Genomic DNA, 27,101 nt, shown 5'->3' on the forward strand with positions numbered 1-27,101 from the left:
ATGATTATAATCCCTAGGTGTAAAATTCCTATAACGCTTAGATAATTAGTGTGTAATTAGTGTGTACGTAGCATGAACTTTCCTAATGAATACTAGTACACTGGCGAATTTAGTAATGTATTGTTGTTACTGTTCTTTTTATGGGATGGAACAGGAAATAGAAGATTGAGAAAGTATTAAGACATAAATAAAAAACGTTTACAATTGGTCCCTAACCCAGTAAGTACAAAAATAACAAGGTGTCTCAGATTAATATCTGTTGTTAGTGCGGTGACTGAAGGTAGATTTTTTTGAATTTAATCTCCCCACCGAACACACACCTATATAATATATCATTGGAAAGAGGAAATCGTGTACTATAACAATATGCCTGTCGTCAGGACTTGGTATGGTCACATTTTTTTTTAATTGGGGTCAAAGATCATATGTGAAAATCTTTGAAAATTTGGGAGGGTTTCAATTTTGACAATTTTTTTCTATTTCTAAACTCTACATAAATACAAATGATACTGTTTTGGCTTTATTAATGTTTGTTATTATACAAACACCTTATCATTATGATTTATTTTATCAAAAAAATCCTAAAACGACGTTTTATAAACAAAACTTCAAAAATTAAGTTTTCAACCTATAAAATGTTTAGAGCACCTTAACCTTTTGAAAAATTTCAATTTCAGGTAAAAATCAAGCGTCATACAGGACAATACTTTAAAATTATTTTTTAAACTATCATATTAGGTGAGGTATCAAATCAAAACAATAGAACACTACAGTCAAATATGACCTCAAATTGAATTGCGGATACTTCAGGTTTTATAATAGACTATTCGTTGCTTTTGGGTTTTTTCTTCACAATTATTACTGCTTCCATATAGTATTATCTGTTGATGCGTATTTTACTCTCAGACTGGTTAATATCTATAACATTATAAGTTTTGTACCTATATCACCTTTTTTTCCTTGCAACGTACCACAAACTTCAAAAGTATTCCATATAAAAAAAGGAAGATGTGATATGATTGCAAATGAGGCAACCCTCCAAATGAGACATAAATTACCAAAACGTCCCGTACAGGCTTCAACAATGAGTAAAATTAATACTACATAGTCTTCAATTCACGAAGTGATATTGTAAAACAAACGAAAAATCTCTCGACCTGATTAATGTACAAAATGAATAAGAAACAAACAAATATAGTATATAGAAACATACGACAAACACTGCATTACCGTCTCGAATTCTTTCATACATTGGCAAAATACAACTTGACAACTTGTTACACTGACCGCTAACTTCACAAACTATTGGTTCAAACATCTTCAGGATTGTTATTCTGCAGAATAGTCTAGAAATAACTAATGTTCTGTAAGTACCAATTCTCGATACATTAGAATGGTTTAATGGTTGTATTTATTTACATGTATAAACAAGGCCATTGCCGCCAATGTGTGTTTTTTTAGACCCAACTTTAATATCATATATGTTTTACGCAAGCATGACAGGTAACAAAAAGTTTGGTTTTTTTAGTTTGTAAATAATTTATAAAAAAACATTTTTTTATTATTAGGCCAAAAAATATATATATTATGTCTGTTAAGGTTACATGCTTTACAAAAATTTAGGGTAGGTAAGTCGGTATTTCCATATTATTTTATATTTTCATTTTATTTTTTGTGACATGATTTTGAGTGTGCTGTTTTGTCTTGTCGTGGTTCGAGTTGATCCTGGGCCGAGTTAACCCGTAATTTTGTAAATTTGGATTATTTCCCTTTGTTATTGGATGTAAAAAAATTAGAGGAAAATGTTTACTTGGCAAGACAGGGAAATACCTCCTAAGCAGTTGTCACACACAAATGCTTTTAAAAGAAATAAATAGATATAGATAGGTGTAAGAAGATATGGTATGAGTGCCAATGAGACAACTTTCCATCAAAGTCACAATTTGTAAAGGTAAACAATTACAGATCAAAGGTAAAGGTTTCGACACAGAGACCTGGCTAACACTGAACAGCAAGCTATAAAGACATTAAAACTTGGAAACCTAATTATAAAAAACCAGAATCACTACATCACGATAACCAACCAACTAACATCAGGTTCCAGATTTGGAAAATAGAGTTTAAAAAAACATGACACGACCCTCCACTTCTCCATATGGTGTATATAAAAAAAAAAGTGTTATGATTGCCATAAATGAGACACCTTCCACAAGAGACATAGAAATTAACAACTATAGGTTCTTGTATGGCTTTCAACAATGAGCAAGCCCATACCGTATATTCAGCTATAAAAGGATCAGAAATGACAAATGTAAAACAATTTAAACGAGAAAACAAACAGTCTAATTTATGTTTAAAAAAATGTTGAATGAAAAGAAAATATGTAACCCATTAACAAACGACAACCACTGAAATACCGGCTCCTGCCTTGGTACTGGCACATACATAGTTACATACATAACATACATTTTGTCTCTTTTTTGGGCTTTTATTCTGAAGTGCGGTTATCCTCTCGAAGTTATTGTCTTATATTTTATTAAACTAAAACACAATGCTTACACATCTATGTTGGGCATCACATATGTACTAAATACTACTTTCGACATATTGTCAATTTTTTTAAAGTTTACATATTTTTACTGAAATTTTCTGAAGAAAATTTTAATGTCAATGAATGTTATATTCATTGACATTAAAATTTTATAAAATATTTACGACGTCAATAAAACATACAGGTTCGTGGAAATTTGATGTCTTCTGCTCAAAATAAAGAAATGATGGGTTTTACCCTTAATACTTCATTTAGAACAGTTATACAGTTGCAGTATAAAGAATAACCATACATTGTCTCTAAATATAAAAGTTATTTGTATTGGCTCGAAACAGCTAGAAATGCTTGGCACAGCCTCGCTTTATACCTGTTTCTAAGCCTTTTACAAATAACATTGATATTTCGAGACAATGTATGGTTATTCTATATATATATTAACTAAAGTAGGAAGTGGGAAAAGGCAACAGTCAGGATTGAATACCTGCTTCTCAGCTTCATCTAATAAGTTTAAAATGAGTGCTACATTCCCCTTCCTTTTAAGATCATTTGTTTATTTGCTTACACATGATAGTTGGGGAAAATAGCAAATCTGGTTGAAATATTGTTTTTTGTTAAAATGGAGTTTTTAACAATACTAAACATATAGACATTAGAGGAATTATAACACCACCATATCTATTTTTCCGCAATCATATCTTTTAATTTATTATAATCATGATAATGAAGTTTAAACATTTTGCATCAATCTGACTGAAAAAAGGGAACACTAAATTTCCAATGGGGTCCTGCCTAAATTCTAGTAATTCCTAACCCTTTGCTTAGGAGAAACAATTAACTGTGGTTTTCAAAGTTTTCTTAAAGTTTCATCAAGATCTAATGGGTTCTTTCTTGAATTCCTATCAGTTGAACAATAAAACGATGTACAGGTGCGTGTGCAGAGGAACATTTTCTGTATTTCATCTAAAAAAACTTGTGCTTCTATTTGATTAATTTTAATTTTATCTAAAGATCAGTTACTTGCATGTGTCCATGTATAATCAGTAATCAATTAAACCCAAGTGCCTTTCTAAAAATATTATGAGTCACACCTTACTAAGGCTTTATTCTAGTTCTTTATTTAGTAGATAGTGAAAAATGTCAGCAGCTTGGCTATGATAAGTTATTATGTGGCATATAACAAATGCTTATTACCTTTTGGGGCGTAAGCTGAAATTATACACAGTAACATGTAGTAAGAAAATTTTCATTTTTAAATTTATTTTTTGTTTATTTGATAGGAAACTTTTGGAGTACGCTCAACTAGACCAGAATTAGCATGTCCATCATCTTCAGTTTTGCAACAGTTGGAAGACAGAGGTAATTCATGAATAACATAAATTGTAGAAATATATGTCATGTATGTGCAGTATTTTTAATTGTTTTTTTTTTATATTGATAGCATTACTATATATTTATTAAACTTGAAACAAAAAGATAAACAATACATTTTCTGAGTAAAATCAGCATAAAAACTTAGCTAACTGACATGTCAATGTTCTACATGATATAAGGTTAACAAACATATCATCTTTCATATATTTTAAATGGTTTTATTATTGCAAAAATCTTTACATTTTTTAAATGAAATTCATGTTGCTTCTAGGTAAAAAATCTATTGTTAAAATGAATAAGTAAACCGTATAAATCAAAATTCATTGTAGAATGGAAAGTCAGCTTAAAGAAGAATCTAGAAATTGCCTCAAGAGCTGTGTATCTAGAAGAAAAATGTTCTGAATCTTTGGCCGCTGCTGACTTTACTTCACCAGAAACACCGTTTTTATTTCAGTTAGAGAAAACCATGTTAGATCTGTCATCACCCTCCCTTACTGATGGAGAGTTTTACTGCTCCTTCTTTAAGCTTGATGATGTTTACTACTGTAGATTTTTTGAAAGTGGAGTTCTTCAGGGATATCTCTTATCTGAGGGTATGCTTCATTATTGTTCATATCTACATGTACCATGTAAATTCATACACAGTGATCTACACAATCATGACAATTGTCCTTAGTTTTTTCCCATTGAGTTTTTTTTTACTTTTTTACATTGTTTTCATATTTGTAATATGTCTATGTTATAACATTATTTGAGTAAGGTGTGCAATTAATCTAAAAAAAATAAGGAATGTTTATAAACTATTTTATATCATATGATTAATCATGGTTCTTAGCCATACAACTCATGATTATCATGTTTTTCAGGTATTTATATTTTTGAAGGAAACTCATTTATATCAGTTCTAGAGCAGTTTTCACTATCAACATTATACAATTAAATGCCTCTAAAAATGTTAACACATCATGCAGTTTTATAACAGGTCCTGTTAACATACCATGATTGTGAATAAGGAAATCTAGAAAAAAAAGTTAATGGTGAATAAAACTTTATATGAATATTTTTTTTTTTTTTTTACAAATTCTGCATAGTGTTAAGATAAATTTGTCGAATCAGTAACATTTAGCATTATTTCAATTTGTGAAAAAATATATTAATTCATTGTTGTAACATTTACAGAAATAAGTTTCTTATTTTTTGTCACTAGGAATGTCTCAGCTTGTCTTGGATATGACAAAACTGGTTTGGTTGCAAGTTTCCACTCAAGATGATATAAAGCAGTACCACAGAAGATACACCCTTAAGTTAGAAAGAAAAAGAAGTCATCATTCTTTAAGCAAGTTTACTATTTTAAAATATACACTGAATAAAGACAACTGCATTGGTCATAATTCCATGTTCAGCCTCAAAATTGATAAGCTTCATAGATGGTACCAAACTATGGAGAAAGATGAAACATAGAAGCCAATTTATGATAAATAAAAAAATAAAGCCATAAGCAAGTAAAACATAAACAGACATACATAATTATATATGAACAGCATATAAAAAACTTCGAGCTTTTTATAATACAAATGATATGATTTAAAAGCTGCTTCCAATAATTTATTTTTTCTATTTTTAAAGAGGATTGTGATTTAAGTTATTAAGAATATTCTGCATATGCATGCTCCAATTTGAATTTTGTAAAATGGGAGCTTCAGCAGTTTAGTGATTTAATGTGATAATTATCCTGTCAACATTGAGGTTGTAAGTTTGAACCCAGCAAGGTATGTTTAACCTGGACCTACATGTTAAAGCTAATTAGGGCGAGTCAACAACAGCAATCAATCGTCTGATAAGAGATATTTCTCTAGTGTATTTTTTCTAGATAATATTCTCATTCAAAAACACTATTCTGTCCTCAACAGCAGTTACACCGTAATTTTATAATGCTAGTTTCAAAGAATGAGATTATTGTTTATTATTGTAGGTAATCCTGGTTCAGATACTGGAAGACGATACGTCAACCTGTTTGAAAGAAATAAAACCAGTATTCTTAATTCACACAGAAAGTTGATGGCAAAGGCGCAAACCTCAACAGAATCCTGCCAGTTACTAGGAACAGTGGTAAATGTTATCAAACATAACTCGCACAAAGAAAACAATACTCAAAAAGCCAGGTATAATTGAGATCTTCAGAATTGAAACTTGTATCAATTAATGTTCTTAGTTTTTCTCTGAGGAATACTTGTTAAAATTAGATATAAATTTATCTTTTTATTCAGTTTGCAATTTTCAACTATGTATTAATTTATTTTATTGCAGGAGTAATTGAAGAAAAATATTATTGGTTTAAAAGTTTAGTGTGTAAATGAAAAAAAAAAAATGACACTTTGAATCTATATACATGATATATTTACCATACTTTTGTTATGCCCCTGCTTTAGGGTGAAAGAAGCATTGTGTGTTACCTTTTACAGTCCATCCATCCATCCCAATTTTTATTTCTGCTCTCTCTAACTTAAGTTTTACTCATCCAATTCTTGTGATACTCATACACAATGATAAGAACCACAGCATGCAGACAATAGCAAAATATGAGAAGGTGTATTTTTGTCCTCAAACATTCTATTTTACTAATTATGTAATTTAAGCTGTTTTTTCTCCTATTGTGGAATAGCTTTTAACATTGTTTATTAATATGTTTAATTGTTCTGAAAAATATAATGCAAGTTTAAGAAAAATGAACATCAAAAAGAAATGTAAATACATTTTTAGCTCACCTGGCCCGAAGGGTTGCTGCACCTGAATTGGTAATTTTAAGGAAATTTTGCTGTTTTTGGTTATTATCTTGAATATTATTATAGATAGAGATAAACTGTAAACAGCAATAATGTACAGCAAAGTAAGACCTAAAAAGAAGTCAACATGACCAAAATGGTCAATTGACCCCTAAGGAGTTATTGCCCTTTATATAGTCATTTTTTTTAACAGTTTTCAAAAAATTTGTAAAATTTTACTAACATTTTCCACTGTAACTACTGGGTCAAGTTCATTATAGATAGAGATAATTGTAAGCAGCAAGAATGTTCAGTAAAGTAAGATCTACAAACACATCACCATCACCAAACCACAATTTTGTCTTGAATCCACCTGTGTCCTTTGTTTAGTATTCACATAGACCAAGGTGAGCGACACAGGCTCTTTAGAGCCTCTAGTTGTTTATCAGATAAGAAAAAAATATATAATGTATTTGTTTTTGATATATATATGCTATTAAAGGAGAATCTTTGAGACCAGTTTAACATGTTAAAAAAAAGATACTTTACAGTTATATTATTTCATATATTAAATATTATATCTGTAGAATATTATATTTTCAGTTGTCTGAAACTTTAACCTAAAACATATCTACCGTAATATGATTGAAACTAAATATTTCTTTTGTAGATTTCTCGAAGCCTCAGGAGTCTTTCATCCTATTCTCCATATATGGGAAAATACCATACATAACTACCGTTCTAAAGGAGTCCCTGTTGAGAATCCAGAATTTAAATTTATTTTTGATCCACCATCCAGCTCAAAATACACATTATATGACCAGTGCAAAATTATTTCCGGCCTACCAAATGGCCGCTATTGGAATGAGGGAACCCATGCTCATGTTGGCTATGGGAGAATGTTATCTATCCGCGATTCCACTGAGAAATATAAGCCTGCTTCTCTTCGTAATCTGATACTTTACCATCACAGAGAATCCAACTACTCTGCTATTTTTAGATTAGTTGACAAATTTCGTAACCCAGAGTTCCCCAGCAAATTCGCGCCAGAACATCAATGACGACAACATCAACATTGGGGAAAATATGCAAAATTCTACTCCGAGACAAGTAAGACCTAAACGCAAAGCTTTAAATGAAGAGGATATTTTAAGAAACCTTCGAACTGTTAATCCTCTCTTTTCAACACACAACAGGGCTTCAGACAATTCCTTGTATGAAAAGTATAAAACAGCACAAACTGAAACTGGAGGTTTATTTTGGCGTGTTCACGAATCAGATATCGATGTCCTCTGTTTGAATGACGTCAACATGACCACTGGATGTTTAATGGAGTCATCTTTTGTTCACATGACAAGGAGAAATGTTGGGAATGTCAACGTATACCATTGCACATGTACACTCTTTGCAACTTTATTACAGCTCACAACATTAGATGAACAGCCTGACACAGAAATAGATTCTATTAACATCAAATGCATGCCATATAAGGTATTTCAAAGAAATTATTGAACCTGATTATCCCATCTACTTCAGCACAGAAGTTTATACATCACCAACAAAATCTCAGAAAAGTATAATGTTATCTTTGGCTGCTTATCACAGGAGTGTAAGGACACAAACAAGAAAAGTGGTAAACGCAAACGTTCCTGCCAACACCAGTGGTATGAACAGTTTAGGTTGATTACATATTCGATGGGAAATGACGGCATTTACTGTTTGCCATGCATTCTGATTCCAGTAGAAAACACACCTTTGGCTTTGAACTAGCTTTCAGATAACTGCGAGTACTCTTAGAACTGTTCATTGTGTCTTTTTGTGTCGGGATGTATAAGTACCCGGTCACGTCCACTTGTATTTTTGGTCTATCTGATGAGTTTGTATTTGCATTTCGTTAATAATTTTGTTTTCCATAAATGAGGCAGTTAGTTTTCTCGTCTGAATTGTTTTACAGTGTCTTATCGGGGCCTTTTATAGCTGACTTTGAGGTATGGGATTTGCTCATTGTTAAAGGCCGCACGGTTACCTATAATTTTTAATGTTTGTGTCATTTTGGTCTTTTGTGGATAGTTGTCTCATTGGCAATAATACCACATCTTCTTTTTTATATCTTCTACAAATTTGGTGATCCTACTTATAGCCATCAAACCTGTCTAATTGCTAACGCACTGCGTGTTGAGGCATTTTGTGTAAAAAGAATGTCGCATGTAATTTCTCGCGGATGACCATGTTGATATCATAGACACGTTTTCTCGCAAATAGATTGATTTGCTCAATTAGTAAACATGGTAAAGTCTAAAATATTTATTGCATATCATACACGAAGAAGCATGTTTTTATTTATACATTTTTGATGTCTACAATTATTCAAATAAAGATAACAAAAAATAGATGTTTGGTTGCAGGTATTTCAGACAATTAAAACTTAATGCCAAAAAAAAAATTCAAATTCAAATTAAATATATTTTTTTTGCTCCGTCTTGGAGTAAAGGCAAATAACCCATATAATAAATACATAGAAACGTTCCATAAAAGTACACACCAACCCCCAAAAGATAGAATTTTAAAAGAATTGCAAACTGAAAGAAAGAGGGACCCGATGTGTGATTGCTATAGTTATTTTAGTATGGGTCTTAACATACGGGACGTAGACTTGTTAGTACATATTGGATGCCCTAAATCTGTACTCTTTTAGTGGCAAGAGGCAGGCTGTTTCATACAACATGTGTCATTTGAAAAGATATTGTATCAAATATTGCTTCATAATATACATGTATTGATGATTATTATGTATAATTCAAAATTAAAAAAAAAATGGGGCCAGTGGTTATGTGTGCTAAAATCTAAATGTTTCTTTTTATTATTCAAAATTGGTCATGGTACAAATTCTCTCTAGTCTGCCCTTACAGTAAATACTGTTAACCGTAATTTCAAATTGATGAAATTAAGTTACTCTTTAATTTAAAATGCACTCAAAAATAATGGAAGGGCACCCAGTGATCTTAATTAACATTTAGAAATTACAGATTATTTATGTTAAAAATGCTTTTTATTTGAGTTAAAAAAAAAATACATTAACAACTGCTAAAAAAGTTTTGCAACAGGTATTAATGAAAAGATAGCATTAATGAACAAAAATAATCTTGAGTTAGATCATAGAACACTGGTACAATGTTGCTATATAAGGTTAGCTAATACTATAGACAATAAGTATAAGCATTAACACGTTCTACAGCTTTCATTCCTAATTTTCAATATCAAAATCAATATATTTAACACATAAAAAGACTCCACTTCTTCCCCCCCCCCCCCATTATTAATAACGTCATTAATAAATAAATAATTGAAGAGCACGTTTCATTTAGTTATCTTCCAATCAAGGTGAATTTAAAAACAATCAAATTTTCTACTATAAAACAATTGTTTTTCCCTTTGGGAAGTGAAACATAGACCTGTAGTATAGTAACTTCTTATGTACTTTATAGTTTGATGACAATCATGATTTTATCATCCAATTAGTTAAGTATTTGAAGATACATTCAATATCTAAAATAGTTAAAAAACGTATTTTTGAAACTCATCTACCTTTTGAGTTAAACCTAAAAATAAAAAAAAGGAACGATAGTTTGAAAAAAGTTGATACTATTTCAAAAATGCTATGTTGAAACCTTGACATGATTTTCCAGAATTAGATAAACATTTTTTTTTGACAATGATGATAGAATATTAACAAACATATATAAACATAACTTTCTGTTGAAATCCTAGCACACATTGTGTTGGAAATCATTTTTACATAATCAATCAATTTGGAACAGCTAATATAATAATCATATATAAATTTATAAGTCTTCATTTAATTCTTCACCACTCTCCTCCTCATAATCACTTTCAACGTCTTCTACTATCAAATCTTCCATCAAAGCTACATTTTTCAACATCTGTTGCATTTTTTCATAGTTATCAGCCAAAACACCATTTGTAAACACAATGTCAACCGACATGTCCCCAATGTATTCTGAAAATTGATTGTTTAACCTACATATCATTTCATAATACATCCCTTCTTTTATCCAAAAACGCAGTACCTCCTGAAGTTGGACATTCTCCTAACTTTTCTTTAACTTTTAAGTACTGATGTTTGCACCATTTAATTACAGATATCATTTCTTGTTTAAGAAATCTTTGCTCTTCAATGCATCTATCTGATAGATTGAGGAATGTCTGAGACAACCTCAAAATCTTTCATGAAATTATATATTTCACTGTCAATATCTTTGATACTATAAAAACTGATATTTTTGTGGTAAGCCATCAGAGGAATCCCCAATCATATTGTAAGCATCAATGGCCTTGTGAATTTTTTTGGACACACATTTCATCTACTTTGAGAGTTTATTGAACACTGCCTGTCCTTCTGAAAAATAAAATAAAAATGTATCAACATACTTTTGTTACTTAAATAAAAATTGGATTGAAAACATTGATGATACATGGTTGCATTTTTGTTGTATCCGCAACTCCTAAACCACCTATTATAATTTAATGAAACTTTCCCAGATTCTTCATAGTATAAAGCCATTGTGCATCTCCTGTTTTGTTATTGTTTAAAATCAGTTTTGGGGGTTTTAGGGTTTCAAATACCTAAACATAAACTTTCAAGGAGCGATCAAAGTACCTCGTTTTTACTGTGGTTGTTAATGGCTTTTGGTTTAATGAGTGCTTGTTTTCTCCTTGGTTTTGAATGTTGTTGTCTTGTAGTTCCTTCAGTGCTAAAGTACTAAACATTTTTCACACTAAGAATAAAGTTGCTGTTAGTGCCTTCATTCAGTCAACCCCAAAGTAAAGTTACTGATAATATAGGAACTACATGAATTATTTATCTTGATTACAGTATCTTTTTCCAAAATTAAGAAGCATCAATATACATAGGGACAGCATGTTTTGTAAATATCAACAAAACTGGTATATCACAAATTTTAAGGATATTAAATATCTTGTATTTTAAGCCCAAACAAAAAAGTATGTCTATTCAAACAAAAAAGTATGTCTGTTAACTGTCACATGCTGAAAATAAAAATAGGGTAGGTAGGGTCCGTGTAACACTTATCAATTCAAAGTTTTAAAAAGTTTTGAAATTTTAGATTTTTGGAATTTTGATCAAAGTTTTAAAATATCAAAATTTCAAATTGTGTTTAAGTTTTGAAATTTTGAAATTTTAACCAAATTATTAAAATATCAAAGTTCTAAATATCGTTTATAAATTTGATATTTTAGAAACTTGATCAAACTTTTAAAATACTAAACCTTACTCGCAACTTTGATTATTTCACTTTTTGAATGTTTAATTTTTAAGTGTTTGCTTAAAATATCAAAAGTATAAAGGGGCGACAAGAGGGGTACCTGTAATCACTGATGTAAACACGGCTCTGATAAGAACTATTCTTAGTTATAAATTAATAGCATGAAATATATCAAATTATTCTTAATAACAAAATAAATAATGAAAGGAAGAAGTCGTTTTTTTTTTTATGAAACATATTAGACATCACATGGGATAACAGTATCCTGAAATTTTAAGGTTGTGCATCTATCAAAAATAAATATAATTAAACCTATTTAAACCGGAATCAACTACGTTGATTTAAATCTCTTATATAAGGTTTAGCGTTTTAGATAAATAATTCAAAGCTATTTTGTGTTCCCAGTGCCCAACATTTAGAAGTATCAGTGAAAAATGACCAACTCGAAGTAAACCATATAGTATTATTCGCCTTTTTGACGTTCCTGATGAAGGTAGATCCAGAAAAAGCGCTTCGGTCGTATACAACTTAAAACGTTTTCCTTTCTTGTTTATCGATTGCAAAAGCCATGATGATAATATATTGTCTTTTATGATTTATTTCAGTTCCAAGAAATGATACGGAAGGAATACTTAATATATAGCGTTGCAATGAAAGTTGTGCTAGGTGTGTTTCAGCTTGCCCCTAGACAAAAAATGTACTGGTTCAGTGATTATAGACGTAATACTAAACTCCGAAATATATAACAATGAACTAAAATCAAAATCATACAAGACTTAGAAGGACAGAGGCTCCTGGATTGGGACAGGCGCACAGATGCGGCGGGGTTTAACATGCTTCGTGAGATCACAACCCTCCCCCTATACCTCTAGCCAATAAAGAATGAAAAACACACAGTAATACGAACAGTAAAACGCACTTTAATAGGAAATACAAGTCCTATGTCAAAATAGAAAACAAACTAAGAAACTAATCAACATGACAATGATAATAAAATAACAAAGGACTACTATATAAGGCTAGCAGTTACTATCATACGCCAGCTTCAGACCTCAACTTATAAACTATTTGAAAGGTTTTATATGTCTTCATTATGCACACTCTCTCCCTGTTGCATTTATTGCTAATTTGTTCCGGAACATTCATGAAATATTTCTCACTGGCAACAACAAAAATCGATAATTTTTAAACAGGTTGTTAACATACAAATTACGAAGAAACGTAAGATTCAACTTCCGAGGACAAAGTTTCTCTTATAGATGGATTTAAATATGTATTAACTTCACATTGGTCAAACACCTCTTTAATTGTTTCGTTCTTATTTTTCTTGAATTTCAAATTTCAGTTTCAGCGTTCTGTAGGTGAATTCTTTACTAAAAATTCAGCGTTTTACATTGCACTGTTTTTTCGAGAGCAACATAAGTGTACGGCCAAAAATGGAAAAAAAAACATCATGCAGCTGGCAGTGTGGCTTCTCTTTGCACGTCCCATTCTGACTGGATGTACATGTGTACTTTTAGTTTGCTCAAAGTCGATTGTCGTACGATAACTTAAAAATACCCAAATAACAAAATGCAAATACGGGACAATAATATCCTTTAATACAAAAAAAATATATTCCTTTTGTTTACTATTATAAAACAGTGGTTGATTTAGAACCTCTAATGGAGCTACGTGTATGATAACCAGTCCAAACGTTTAACTTTTAAAGTGGAGTGAGGTTGTTTTGTCGAAGCACTAACACTTTTATTAAGTTTTTCATCGCTATTAATCAACTTGTCTGGTTCAAAATTTAACACTAAAAGGCATGGATAATTTTTCTTCTGTTCTCTGATGGCACAGAATATTATATCATCAAATTAGGGATCAGAATATTTTAATGTACCATTACCATCGAAGCCCCTAGTGGTAATATCAAGTAAAAAAACAGGGACTATCTAAATATTGGTTCCCCAGAAGATTACCATTTTTCACTGATAGAAACTTTTGAACACAATTTTCAACTTTCAAAATGCCGGCACCTACAACTGGATAGATGGGTGCTAAATGTTGTACAGCGACAACTATTACATAAACATGAATGCAAGTTGGGTGCTTAATGTAGTACAGCGGTAACTATTACATAAATATGAATGCTCGTGAAAATAATGTTTATGGTATACGTTAATATGATATGAAAGGTTTCAACTTTTACAAAACCAGAGCCATTCTTTACTTTAAGTTTACTTTATTTGGCCTTTTCAATTTTATTTGACTTTATTTGCCTTTTTAACTTCATTTGGTTCGAGTGTCAATGATAAGTCTTTTGTAGACGAAACGCGCGTCTGGCGCAAAAACCGCCAGAATTTATATTCTGGTATCCATCTATGATGAGTTTTTGTAGATAACTTGTAACAGTATCTTGGTTCCAATTTGCTGATATTGGATCTTAGTACCGTCTTAATTTCAGCGTAAATAAAATTGAGAATGGAAATGGGGAATGTGTCAAAGAGACAACAACCCGACCAAATATAAAAACAACAGCAGAAGGTCACCAACAGGTCTTCAATGTAGCGAGAAATTCCCGCACCCGGAGGCGTCCTTCAGCTGGCCCCTAAACAAATATATACTAGTTCAGTGATAATGAACGCCATACTAATTTCCAAATTGTACACAAGAAACTAATATAAAAATAATACAAGACTAACAAAGGCCAGAGGCTCCTGACTTGGGACAGGCGCAAAAATGAATAAAAGAAATAGAAGAAATTTTATGTACCAGAATATATATATAAATACAGAAATAACTAACTTAATATAATTTATACATAACCACAATCCCGAAGTGTCAGATCAATCAGAATGAATCGATTTCCATGATATAGCATTATAGGGGACAGGACAAAATAGTCAGTAGGAAAGTAATAAAATGATACAATGTATGCACATGTTAACCCTTATAAAACTACTGCCTACCAAACATCAGGGGTTAATCTTTACCTGACCCAATCACAAAAAATAACACGACTTAATTGTTAATCAAAACTTCATTGGCAATTATACCACATCATCTTTTTTTAATCAAATTCTAGCTGTACAACATAATTACATGTATGATACATGCAAATTTAAAATATGAAGAAAGTAATTTCTGTCTGAGTGTTGGGAATGCTGTCTCATTGCCATACATTGTACATGAAATGTTTTATGTATGCATATGGTAATATAATGCGGTACATGTATATCCAACATCTTTTGCTAATCTGGCTAGATATAATTATACTGTGGAAATATTCAATCACAAGTTTCCAAGTATACTATGTATACCAGTAGAAAATTAAATGCATATGAACATGTATGTAAATGTACATAATATGTACAAAAGAGCAGCTACATGTACATGATAAATGCAAGCAAAGAAAAATATCCAACATTTTTTGGTTCAAACATTCTGTGGATGTTACATTATGATTTGTAGAGGTCTTGCTCAGTATTGAAGGCCAACATCAATATGACCAACAACTGCAATCAAAACACTTTATTATGCTTTTGAACATTTTGTAAACCTGTATAGTCTGTGTTATGAAATGAGATTGAAATATTAAACCATGACAAAATATGATTTTCTTGTTCTCTGGCATGTCTGGTGGCTAATACATGTATATGACTAGTTGTTCTCTGATGTAGAGTTGTTTCATTGGCAATCATATGTCATGTATGTCATATTCTTACTTTTATAATTACATATACATGTAACTCCATAGATGGTGCATCAGTAAATTGCATGCTTACATTTGTACATGTACAATGTACATGATGTAATTTGTATATTATGTACATTCATGTATGATATCTGTAGGTTTTCTGTTAGGATTAATATTTATATTGAATTATTTTTATATCGGTTTCCTGTAATTGCCATAAAAATAAGAAAACACTCATAGAAATCTTGTCAATGAATATTTCAAAATTCCCCTTTACCATGTTTACAGTTCAACAGAATATCATATGTCTATCTGTAGATCTCTCACTCGTCTTGGTTAGATATTGCAGATTTTTAAAAACATTTCATGAAAGAGACATAAAATTACATTTTTGACATCCGTGAAATACAATATTTTAACTGAAATTCTGTTTGAATCTCCTATTTAAGAATATTCACAAATCTCCAAACTGCCTTTACGACGTATATTTGGTATTCCTTTTAACTGAAGTAAAAACTCTTTAAGATGGTATACATCAACTTCAATAATGATGAAAAAGAATAGAAGTTAAATTGTCCAATTAATAATATTCCTCTCTCTTTCAGCACCAATTCATTTGGTTTTGAAACAGTCAATGCTTCAGCTTAGTATGGTGCATTGTGTAAATTGCTGTCATTTTTCTATTTTCATGGACATATTTGGTAGCTTTCTAAACAAATTTTAATCAGATCTTCCATAATGGCCATGATGAGTTATAAGTAACTTTTAACTGGTGTCTGACTGCAGGTCTTCATCCCTGAAATATGAAAAAGGCAAATATAATACATGTACAATGTATATATCAAATGAAATTTTCAATATGAGAAAAGTAATCAAAAGTTAGTGCAAACATATATACTTCTTCAAAAAAGAAGTTAAAATGCTAACAAAATAATTCTCGTCCTTTTTTACCAGTAGTAATGTCTTCATTCAACAATTAAAACAAAATAAATTTTCCAAACACATTTTAATAAGCTTAAGGCGCACTATGTAATACATATTTAAAATTAAGTTGAACTTCATTATTTTGTATCTCCTTTTCCAAATGGGAACAATGACAGGAATATTTCAATATCAACATGATCAATATCAGTAATCCACAAGAAATTTTAGCTAGCAAGTTCAGTATATTATAGGCATATCTGTCATGTCTGTGTAAATAAACAATGCTCTTCAACTTTGTATTTATTTGGCTTTTAAACTATTTTGATCTGAGCGTCACTGATGAGTCTTATGTAGACGAAACGCGCGTCTGGCGTATAAAATTATAATCCTGGTACTTTTGATAACTATTTACACAACTGGGTCGATGCCACTGCTGGTGGACGTTTCGTCCCCGAGGGTATCACTAGCCCAGTAGTCAGCACTTCGGTGTTGACATGAATATCAATTATATGGTCATTTTTATAAATTTTCTGTTTACAAAACTTTGAATTTTTCGAAAAACTAAGGATTTTCTTACCCCAGGAGTAGATTACCTTAGCTATATTTGGCACAACTTTTTGGAATTTTGGATCCTCAATGCTCTTCAACTTTGTATTTATTTGGCTTTTAAACTATTTTGATCTGAGCGTCACTGATGAGTCTTATGTAGACGAAACGCGCGTCTGGCGTATAAAATTATAGTCCTGGTACTTTTGATAACTATTTACACCACTGGGTCGATGCCACTGCTGGTGGACGTTTCGTCCCCGAGGGTATCACCAGCCCAGTAGTCAGCACTTCGGTGTTGACATGAATATCAATTATATGGTCATTTTTATAAATTTTCTGTTTACAAAACTTTGAATTTTTCGAAAAACTAAGGATTTTCTTACCCCAGGAGTAGATTACCTTAGCCATATTTGGCACAACTTTTTGGAATTTTGGATCCTCAATGCTCTTCAACTTTGTATTTATTTGGCTTTTAAACTATTTTGATCTGAGCGTCACCGATGAGTCTTATGTAGACGAAACGCGCGTCTGGCGTATAAAATTATAATCCTGGTACTTTTGATAACTATTGTAACATAAATCTGATGTTTTTCTTTGATGTTTTAATGAAATAATTTGCTTAAAAAGTGTGTCGAGGGAAAACCATGGTATAATATATGCAAATTTATGTTGTACCATATTTGCTAATTAAATATGCAGCTCAACATTGATTGATTGATTGTTGGTTGCTTTACGCCGCATTAGCACAAAAAGGCTATATCGCGGCGAGAGCTAATTCGAATATTTTTACAATTTAAAGCATATTTTAAAATAAGACAAAAAGTCCTTCAGTATACTAAAATTATTGACTAAAGCAAATTGAGTATATACAAATAAAAATCAACAGTAAAATAACGTGATAAAAATTAAAATCGATTTAAATATAATAACATTTTTATATTTTATAATAAATTCCAATTTCTTTTAAAAAAGCAACAATATTTGTAAATGGAACATCATTAAATAAATCATACATATTATTGACATTGAAATGCTTCTTACGAATATCAGCAAAGTCAATACAATTAATTAAAACATGTTTAATAGTATACTTGCAGTTGCAAGGAACACATTGTGGTTCATCTTCATTTTTTAAAAGATACTCGTGTGTTATTCTAGTATGACCAATACGACATCTAGTAATAACACACTGATCTTTTCTGCACATAATATTATCAAAAGGTTTGCCTAAACTAGGTTTAATTTCATGCAATTTATAATCATCTCTTTTACTCCATTTATTTTTCAATATATTAAAAACATATTCTCTAATATTAGATTTAAAATCAGTATATGGTATATCACAGTTAGATAGAGGGTCACCCAGGGCATTCTTTGCCTCAAGGTCTACAGCTGTGTTTCCAAGGATTCCAACATGACTCGGAACCCATAAAAATATTATTTCTTTCAGAAGAATTTTTAAATTCCTCATTACATATAAAATTTTCAGGATTGTTGGGTTTTTAATTTTAGTATTTCGTATAGCTTGTAAACATGAAAGTGAATCCGAACATATAATAAATTTGGATTTATCTGAAGAAGCAATAAATTTCAAAGCCAAAATTATTGCTTCTGCTTCAGCAGTAAAGATGGATGCATCAGATGGTAAACGGAGGGTTGCAGCTCTGTCCCTGAAGACAGCAGCAGATGCAACTCTATCACCATCTTTTGATCCATCAGTATATACAGTTGAAAAATCTAGATAATCGGCTTTAATTTCAGCATAGTGTTGCTGAATTAAAAGAGGATTTGTTTTATTTTTATTGTGTGGTCAACAAGAATCCAAAGGAATAAAGGCGGAGCTTAGCTATGGTACAACATATTCATGTTCATGTTATTCCATAGCTGAAGCTCCACCCCATTTTTTGATAGATATCCGCCTCTGAAATATTTTGGAAAAAGAAAAAAAAAGTGAAAGGTCATGAACATTTATTTGTTTCATTTGTAACACAAAGCAAAGAGTCATTTGTAACACAACACATCGCAAGAAACACATGTAGAGAAAAGATTAATCCCTGGGTTCATGGGGTTTTCGACTCCGCTGGTATTTGGTTCCCGGGCCAAATAACCAAGTTCAAATGTTCCCATGTCAAAATTTTCTTCGCCCTCAACATCGTATACGTTCATTGCTTGTGAAACTGTCAAATTGACATCCAATATATTTGCTGCCTGAGAAATAGCCAGATCGTCAAAATAGTCGGCCTCAATCCCTTGAGAACAGACTGCCAACTTCATAATATCTTCGATTTCGGTCGCGACTTGAGATAATTGAATATCTTCCTCTATTTCGGCCGCAATTTGTGATAAATGAACATCGTCTTCCATTTCAGCTGCCATTATTATGAGTTAACTTTCTTCAAAATCCAATAAATCGGGAAGTTCTGCCATTTTTTTTTTCTCTTTCTGCGGCGGGCTTTCTAAATGAAATACGCAGATTGTACACGAGGCGCAAAAGTGACTTGCGCGAGCTTTCTTTTCATTGGATAAAACTGTAACGTGACCAATTTCCAATATTAGTTCAAGGTCTTCCAAGCTGTCAATCTTAGCTTAGTTTTAGGAGAACTAATTTAATTCAAACAATCACATGAATTGATTTATTTATTGTTTATTCTTTAGTTTTCTATGTTGTGTCATGTGTACTATTGTTTTTCTGTTTGTTCCTCTTCATTTTTAGTCATGGCGTTTTAGATTTATGAGTTTGACTGTCCCTTTGGTATCTTTCGTCCCTCTTTTGATTGATTGATTATTGGTTGCTTTACAACGCATAAGCACAAAAAGTCTATATCGCGGCGAGAGATAATTCAAATTAGTTATTACTGATGTCGTTTTGGTCATACTAGAATAACACACGAGTATCTTTTAAAAAATGAAGATGAACCACAATGTGTACCTTGCAACTGCAAGTATACTATTAAAAACATGTTTTAATTAATTGTATTGACTTTGCTGATATTCGTAAGAAGCATTTTAATGTCAATAATATGTATGATTTAATCAATAATGTTCCATTTACAAATATTGTTGCATTTTAAAAGAAATTGGAATTTATTATAGAATATAAAAATGTTATTATACTTAAGGTGGTACCTAACACCTGAACTAAAATTAATTTGACTCGTTTAATTTTCTTTTAATTTTGACAAAGTATTTAGTTTGACCCTTTGACAAAAATATAAAAATTTCAAAAACTTTGAACCAACCGTTTTATCAGAAAAATTACACTGGTTAAATAGCATTTTGTCAAAAACTTATTTTGATCATTGAGAAGCTTAATATTCCATTAACAACACAACGTAATTAAAACGTTATGCTGACTTTAAAGAGTTATCTCCCTGTAGTGTTAGGTACCACCTTAAGTCGTTTTTAATGTTTATCACATTATCTGGCTATTGTTCATTTGACTCATAACAAAGTCAACTACAAAAGCCTCAGATTGCAATAAGTAACAGGATGCGGTCCTTTTATTCAAAGAAGGCGAATGTGTCGAAATTATTTTAAGCATCATACCTCCTGATCAAGAGAGTTCACTGACCTATGACCTTGAAATTGAGGTCATATATTCTAAATTTTTGAATTTTGCTTGTAATTTATATTCAAAAGAAACTGTACAGTTAATGATATAATGAGTTTTCCAAATATTTGTTTACGATAAGGCAACTTCGACCCATTTCAGTCGAAGTGTTTTAGTCACTCCTTACAGGAGTTTTCTCCCTTTTTGTATTTGAAATCGGTATTTCTCCACAACCATACAAGTGATTGAACTGGGCTCTTGATTTGATTGATTGATTGTTGGTTGCTTTACGTCCAGTGGCAAATATTTCATGCATATTCAGGACGAGAACAAGTTCACAATAAATACAATAGGTAGGTTGATACAAGAGGTCATCTGGGATGATGGTCGGAGAAATTTGGACTGCCACCGGAAAAGGAGGGTATTTTGATTTGAGATCACTGACTAATGACCTTGAAATTGAAGTCAAATTGACGTCCTAGATTTTGACCTTTTCTGAAAAATCTCTCGTTCATTATTTAACAATTTAGTTTTCTGCATATACCTATTAATCTTATTTTTTAATATCAGTTAAAGGTATCAAATAACATCGATAAGGAGTGACATTTTCTAACATCGTTTTAAAATTTCATTCTTATTATTGAGGTGGAAAGACCATTGATAATTCACTGATTTTAATAGTAATTGAGTTTGATTGATTGATTGGTTGCTTAACGTCCAGTGGCAAATATTTCATGCATATTCAGGACGAGAACAAGTTCGTAATAAATACAATAGGTAGGTTGATACAATAGAGTCCATCTGGGATGATAGTCGGAGAAATTTAGACTGCCACTGGAAAATGAGGGTATATTGGAATGGGACAGAAATTTTGCCTTGCAACAGACCACCTACGGACCCATAATTGAGTTTGTGACACTAAAATATTTGTATCTGCACAACCTTGCCATATCAAATATTATTTAAAAATACCACATTTCCAATACCAATTCAACAAATACATGCATACATATTACCTTAAATTAGGATAAAGCAAAGTAGTCTGGAGCTTTTTCCAAGCATAAAACTTGTGACTACTGCTCTCAAGTATTATTGATTGAGTCAACACTGTGCTGTATGTACCTGACATGACAATTTTATTTTGTACGTCACACAGGTAAAATAATAAATGTGTCGTTTATAGTATTTACAAACAAATATTTTATTTCAGCCAAAAGAACGGACTTCGAGAAGACGAGACATGTGCATCAGTGTTAAGACAACAAGTTACAAATATTTTTTATGACTTCAAAAATAGAAGGTGTGTTGGTCTATTATTGGTATTGTCACAGAACATAAGTTCCGCCATAGAATCAAAAGATCAAATTGTGAATTTCAGGTCGGTCTACAAAGTAGTTAATTTAATTGTACATTGTACATGATATGTGACTTTATACCTAGAAAAACAATTCAGTTTATAATAAAATATTTACAAATACAGTTCATGTATTACAATATTCACTAAAGAAATGATAAATATATAAGAATTGATAACTGACGAATGTCAAGACACGGCATACATTTCATTCACAAGTCTGGAAGTTATGGAATCCAAATGATCCCATTTTCCTTAGCATACAACGTGGGGCTGAAACATTTTTCTCAGGTACAACACAATTTGGAAAGTTCCTGCTCGTTTTCACAAAATACCACCTGGAACCAGTATCATAGTCTAGATAACCAAACCAGCTTATAATGGCAAGATCTTGACCACTACAACTGAAGAAGAGCGAAATGGATCCAACACAGTTATTAAACAGCACCACAGACCCTCTTTCCTTTTGTGTTTCACTCTCGATGGTCGTATCTCGGTAACTTCCTTTTGATGTTCTTGCATGGTGGAAGGATTTGACGAGTGGGGAGACAGGTCTTTCCATGTAGTAGGCACGTATGCCGAGTAATTCCACTGGAGAGGCACGACGTGTGACTGGATTGTGTCGACCGGGATAAAGACTGCTCTCTACGCACTTGACTGCCTTCTTCAGTGGTTCTAAGAAACCACTGCTCCAACATGGAGAGTAACCATGATTCCTAAAAATAAAAAAAAATAAAAATTATGAAATTTGAAGTCCGGTAGAACTAAAGTATTTCAATGCGAAAATGTTTTTTCGTCATCCTGTCCGGTCTCTTCCTGTATCATATATATAAATTTTGAGAAAACGTTACTTTCAAGTTTTATTAGTTGATAATATGCTTTTTTCTAGTGACTTTGAATCAGGGAAGATATAGCAATATACTGACATCTTTGCAATCAATGATTGGAGAATTTTAGACTTTTATCTATCAATCTTACTACCAATTATAATTGTGAGTGAACTCATAAAGTGGTATCAATAATATAATTTGGTGCACTGACATAAGTAATACGACTGACGACAGACTAGGACACAACAAGCTTTCATGAACATCTAAAGCCAGTTATGGTTAAATCATATTTCAGAAAATCTGAAACATTGTCATCATAGAAAAAAAAACATATTTTGAATGGAAATGTTATCAATTTATCAACAAACCTCAGTATCAGCCGTTTGACTATACAGGTATTGATTGTCAGATTCTTGTTCTTTCTCTGGGAATTCGTCATCCTGTTCGGTCTCTTCCTGTATCATATATATAAACAACAAATTTACGAATCACGTCACAAATGACAATGGAAGTCAACTTATAAAGCCAGTTTTAAAAATAAACGTGATATCAAACATTTCATAACTAAATCAGACTAGGCCACACATATGCATTCACACTACTAGGTCCTTTTACAAAAATAGCACCGTTATCATCGTCTTCACCTCGTAATGTTTCCTTTCTATTCATTTTTCTCATACGGTCCGCCTTTTTACTTCTTCCTGTACTAGCCATCTTACACGCACACGTTGGGAATACTTGTCGTCTGCCATGTTTGTTATTTACCGCCGGAGTTTGACAGACGCGGTTCCTGTTCTATATTTACCTGACAATCACGTGACAAATCAAAACATCACGTGACGTATTTTCCTGCTCGTCCTTACTTAACCCTGACTTGAACATATTAAATTCATTCAGTATATTTACCTAACGAACTGTTTGGTGCTTGAGGTGGGGGGAGTGGAACTGGATTTGACCTTTGTGTATCTACTTCTCCAGACTGCTTTTCTGGTTTTGGAGCTCTTTGTCTTGAAAATAAACCTGATACATCAAGGTAAGAAAAGACTTCAGATTCATAGGAGCTAACATGATCATGATGTCACATGTACAAATCAAATTATCATTTAGTGACAACATAAACAACAAGTGTTGTCCATTAATTTTTGGAAGCACTCATTTCATCATGATTGTATTGACCAATGCCATTTCATAATAAAAACAGATTGTAGTTTTTTTTACTGTTTCACACTTTTGAAGAATACATACCAAATAAGATGTGATAAAATTGCTAATGAGACAACTCTACACAGGTCTCAGTAAAACTGTATGGTCTTTAACAATGAGAAAAAATCCTCAAATAAAAAAGAATGTGTCCTAAGTAAACCGATGCCCCACCCGCACTATCACTTTCTATGTTCAGTGGACCGTTAAAAAAGGAATAAAATCTCTAATTTTCAATTAGAATTAGAGAAATCATATCATAAGGAGTAACTAAGTTTCGAATTGACCAGACTTAATCAAATTCTACCTCCACCAAAAACTTTAACCAGAAACGGGACGATTGTACGGACGACGAACACACAGACCAGAAAAAAGGGGCATAAAAATAAATGACTATTTGACAAAATCTTTTTTTATGTTTAGTACACAAATGTACATACCAGACGTAACCTTCACTTTCACTAGTTCAAATGTGTTCCATTTTTCCTCGGGTCTTCGGAGTTCGTTCATGGCTCTGATAGCATTTATTCCCCTAGGCCATCTCACATTTCTAGCTTCTCTGTTTATCCATATAGATGGAATGACACATTCCTCCTAATGTTCAACTGGATCTAACTCTTTCCAAATGATCCTTTACCACAATCCCCAAGGGTGACAGGGGTATAGAAATATGGTCATTTGGTCTTCTCCCGACCGGCAGTAAAACGCTTGCCGAAGTGGGGCGTCCGTTTGGCTGTGCGGGATGTATCAAGTTCGCAGCCACGTCCGGTCAGAAGGGGGACGTTAAATCCGATGCCTCGAGTAAAGAGAGTGCCACGCTCTTTGCACGTAAAGAACCCTTGCAACAACTCTTTGAGGGGTCCGTAGGTGGCATGTTGCAAGGCAAAATTCCGGTCCCTATCCACATACCCTCATTTTCTAGTGGCAGTCCAAATTTCCTTGACCATCATCCCAGATGGCCTCTTTTGCATCTACCTACCTATTGTATTTATTGTGAACTTGTTCTCGTCCTGAATATGCATGAAATATTTGCCACTGGACGTTAAGCAACCAACAATCAATCAATCCTTTACCACATTTTCAATTTATCCATTTGGCAAAACTGAAGTTACAATAAATTATATTTGATGCATTTAAATTTTACCTTGCTACTTTTTGAGTACTTTTAAGGATCAACAATGGATACAAGACCACTGAGGTAATCTACATGAAAGTCAATAGAGATATGTTTACCATGCATACACAATGTACATTCGCAATTCTTCAATTCTGCATTGACAATGTTAGACACAAAACAAATGTGGAAATGCATTTTAAAAAACATTCATCATGCAATACTTAAGGTGGTATGGGAGTCTAAAATAAAAATGATAGAAGTTGTTCATTCTTTGCCAAAACGTAGTATCTATTGATATATGTTGAAAAATATAATAAAAATGATAGGTCACTGCGCATTTTTTCGAGCTACAGGACGTGACAAAATGACAAATTTTGTATGGATTATACAGGAAAAAACACCATTGTGTGATTAGAAACTAAACAAAATGATAGAATTGTTAATTACTGAAGGAAAAGATAGCTTTCAGACAATGCTTTGAGAATATCAAAAGAAAAGATAGGGTCACCGTACGTTTTTTGCGGCTAAAATATAAAATAGAAAAATTCCATGTAGAATCCTTCAGAAAATGCACTGTTTTAGAGTTACCTCCCCTTAAAATGCCAATTTAAAAAAAAACAAAAAAAAAAACAATCAAAAATAATTAACATTTGCAAAAATATTAATATTTATAAGTTATATTCCTATAAATTGATTTCTTTTAAAAGAAAAAACACATTGAATATCTACATTCCTGCATCAAACTTTGCTAACTTGATAGAAAATATGGACCTTTGGTTCTCTGTTTTTTACAATCCAAGATGGAGGAAGACACCCATACCACCTTAATGGTTATTGTCTACTAATTTATCATTATTTATCAGTCTTCAAAAGTAATTCGCACTGATGCTTTTTTTGTAATTTATACTTACTTATTACCTCATTTTTTTGTAATATACATTTGTACATGATTATGTATACGTCATGATTAGAAACTGTACACTTTTGGTAAAGGCAAAAAAATGTTTAATTAACTTACTTCCATACATACGTACAGAAACATGTAGTTTGACCATCTCTCCATACCATGAAGCATTGGCAACAAAAGATAGGATCTTTTATGAGGAATACACACTACCTTCTTTTGAAATGTTCAACTAACATGCGTTTGTACGGTCTTCTGTTTTACTTTAAAATGAATATATGCAGCAATTTGGAGTCGCAAGGGTTTTGGAACAAACTTTCCAAATGATTTTGTCCAACTACATCACAATAATAAATTTTGTTTTCTCTCTTTTCCTTTACATACACAAGTTTTCCATTTTTTAGAAGAAAACAGCTATCCTTTTGCTTTCTGTTAGAGACATGAATGTGAATTGCGTTTTTCTGTTAGAAACATGAATATGAATAGCGTTTGAGTCCTTCTACACTAGACCTTTTCAACAATTGTTTTTGTAACTCGGGCAATCGGATTCTGTACACTTTTTTATGTATATTGTATATATATATATAAAAAAAACTATTGAGATGATGACCATTTTCTTTTATAATGTAATAGACATTTGAGAAACCAATATATTCACAATGTTGTTGAAGTTCATTGTCAAGTTAACTTTTGCTTCAATATATAAAATTCGTTGTATAATACAGCAAGATTATGAATTCATTGTTACTCTCCTCTATATCCGTATTTTGTATTATTATAAAATGTAATGTTATAAATATAATACTAATGCATTTAAATACCAAAGGTAAAATATTTTGTATGATTATAAAATTTAATGTTAAAAATGTAACACTAATGCATTTAAAAAATACTGTAAAAAAATATATTTGTTAAGCTGTATTGCTTTTAAATAGAACTCTTATTATTTAAGGTTATCTTTACTAGTACTGTGTATCCATTAAAAGTATGTCGATCGGACAAAA

At 31.7% G+C, this 27,101-nt stretch overlaps 1 protein-coding gene and 1 long non-coding RNA gene across 2 annotated transcripts; both read left to right on the top strand.

Annotated features, from left to right (window-relative positions):
* Nucleotides 1-1,645: 1,645 nt before the first annotated feature.
* Nucleotides 1,646-4,519, top strand: LOC134717523 (uncharacterized). The gene is made up of 3 exons (XR_010107366.1): nt 1,646-1,951; nt 3,829-3,907; nt 4,252-4,519. It is a non-coding gene; the product is annotated as an uncharacterized LOC134717523 (long non-coding RNA).
* Nucleotides 4,520-5,131: 612 nt separating this feature from the next.
* LOC134718411 (uncharacterized) lies at nt 5,132-8,336 on the top strand. The gene is made up of 3 exons (XM_063580912.1): nt 5,132-5,258; nt 5,895-6,084; nt 7,355-8,336. The coding sequence occupies exons 1-3, from the start codon at nt 5,132-5,134 to the stop codon at nt 7,743-7,745; spliced, it is 708 nt and encodes a 235-aa protein (XP_063436982.1). The 3' UTR covers nt 7,746-8,336.
* The last annotated feature ends 18,765 nt before the right edge of the window (nt 8,337-27,101 follow it).

The sequence above is a fragment of the Mytilus trossulus genome, chromosome 5 (genome assembly GCF_036588685.1).
Source record: "Mytilus trossulus isolate FHL-02 chromosome 5, PNRI_Mtr1.1.1.hap1, whole genome shotgun sequence".
NCBI lineage: Eukaryota > Metazoa > Mollusca > Bivalvia > Mytilida > Mytilidae > Mytilus > Mytilus trossulus.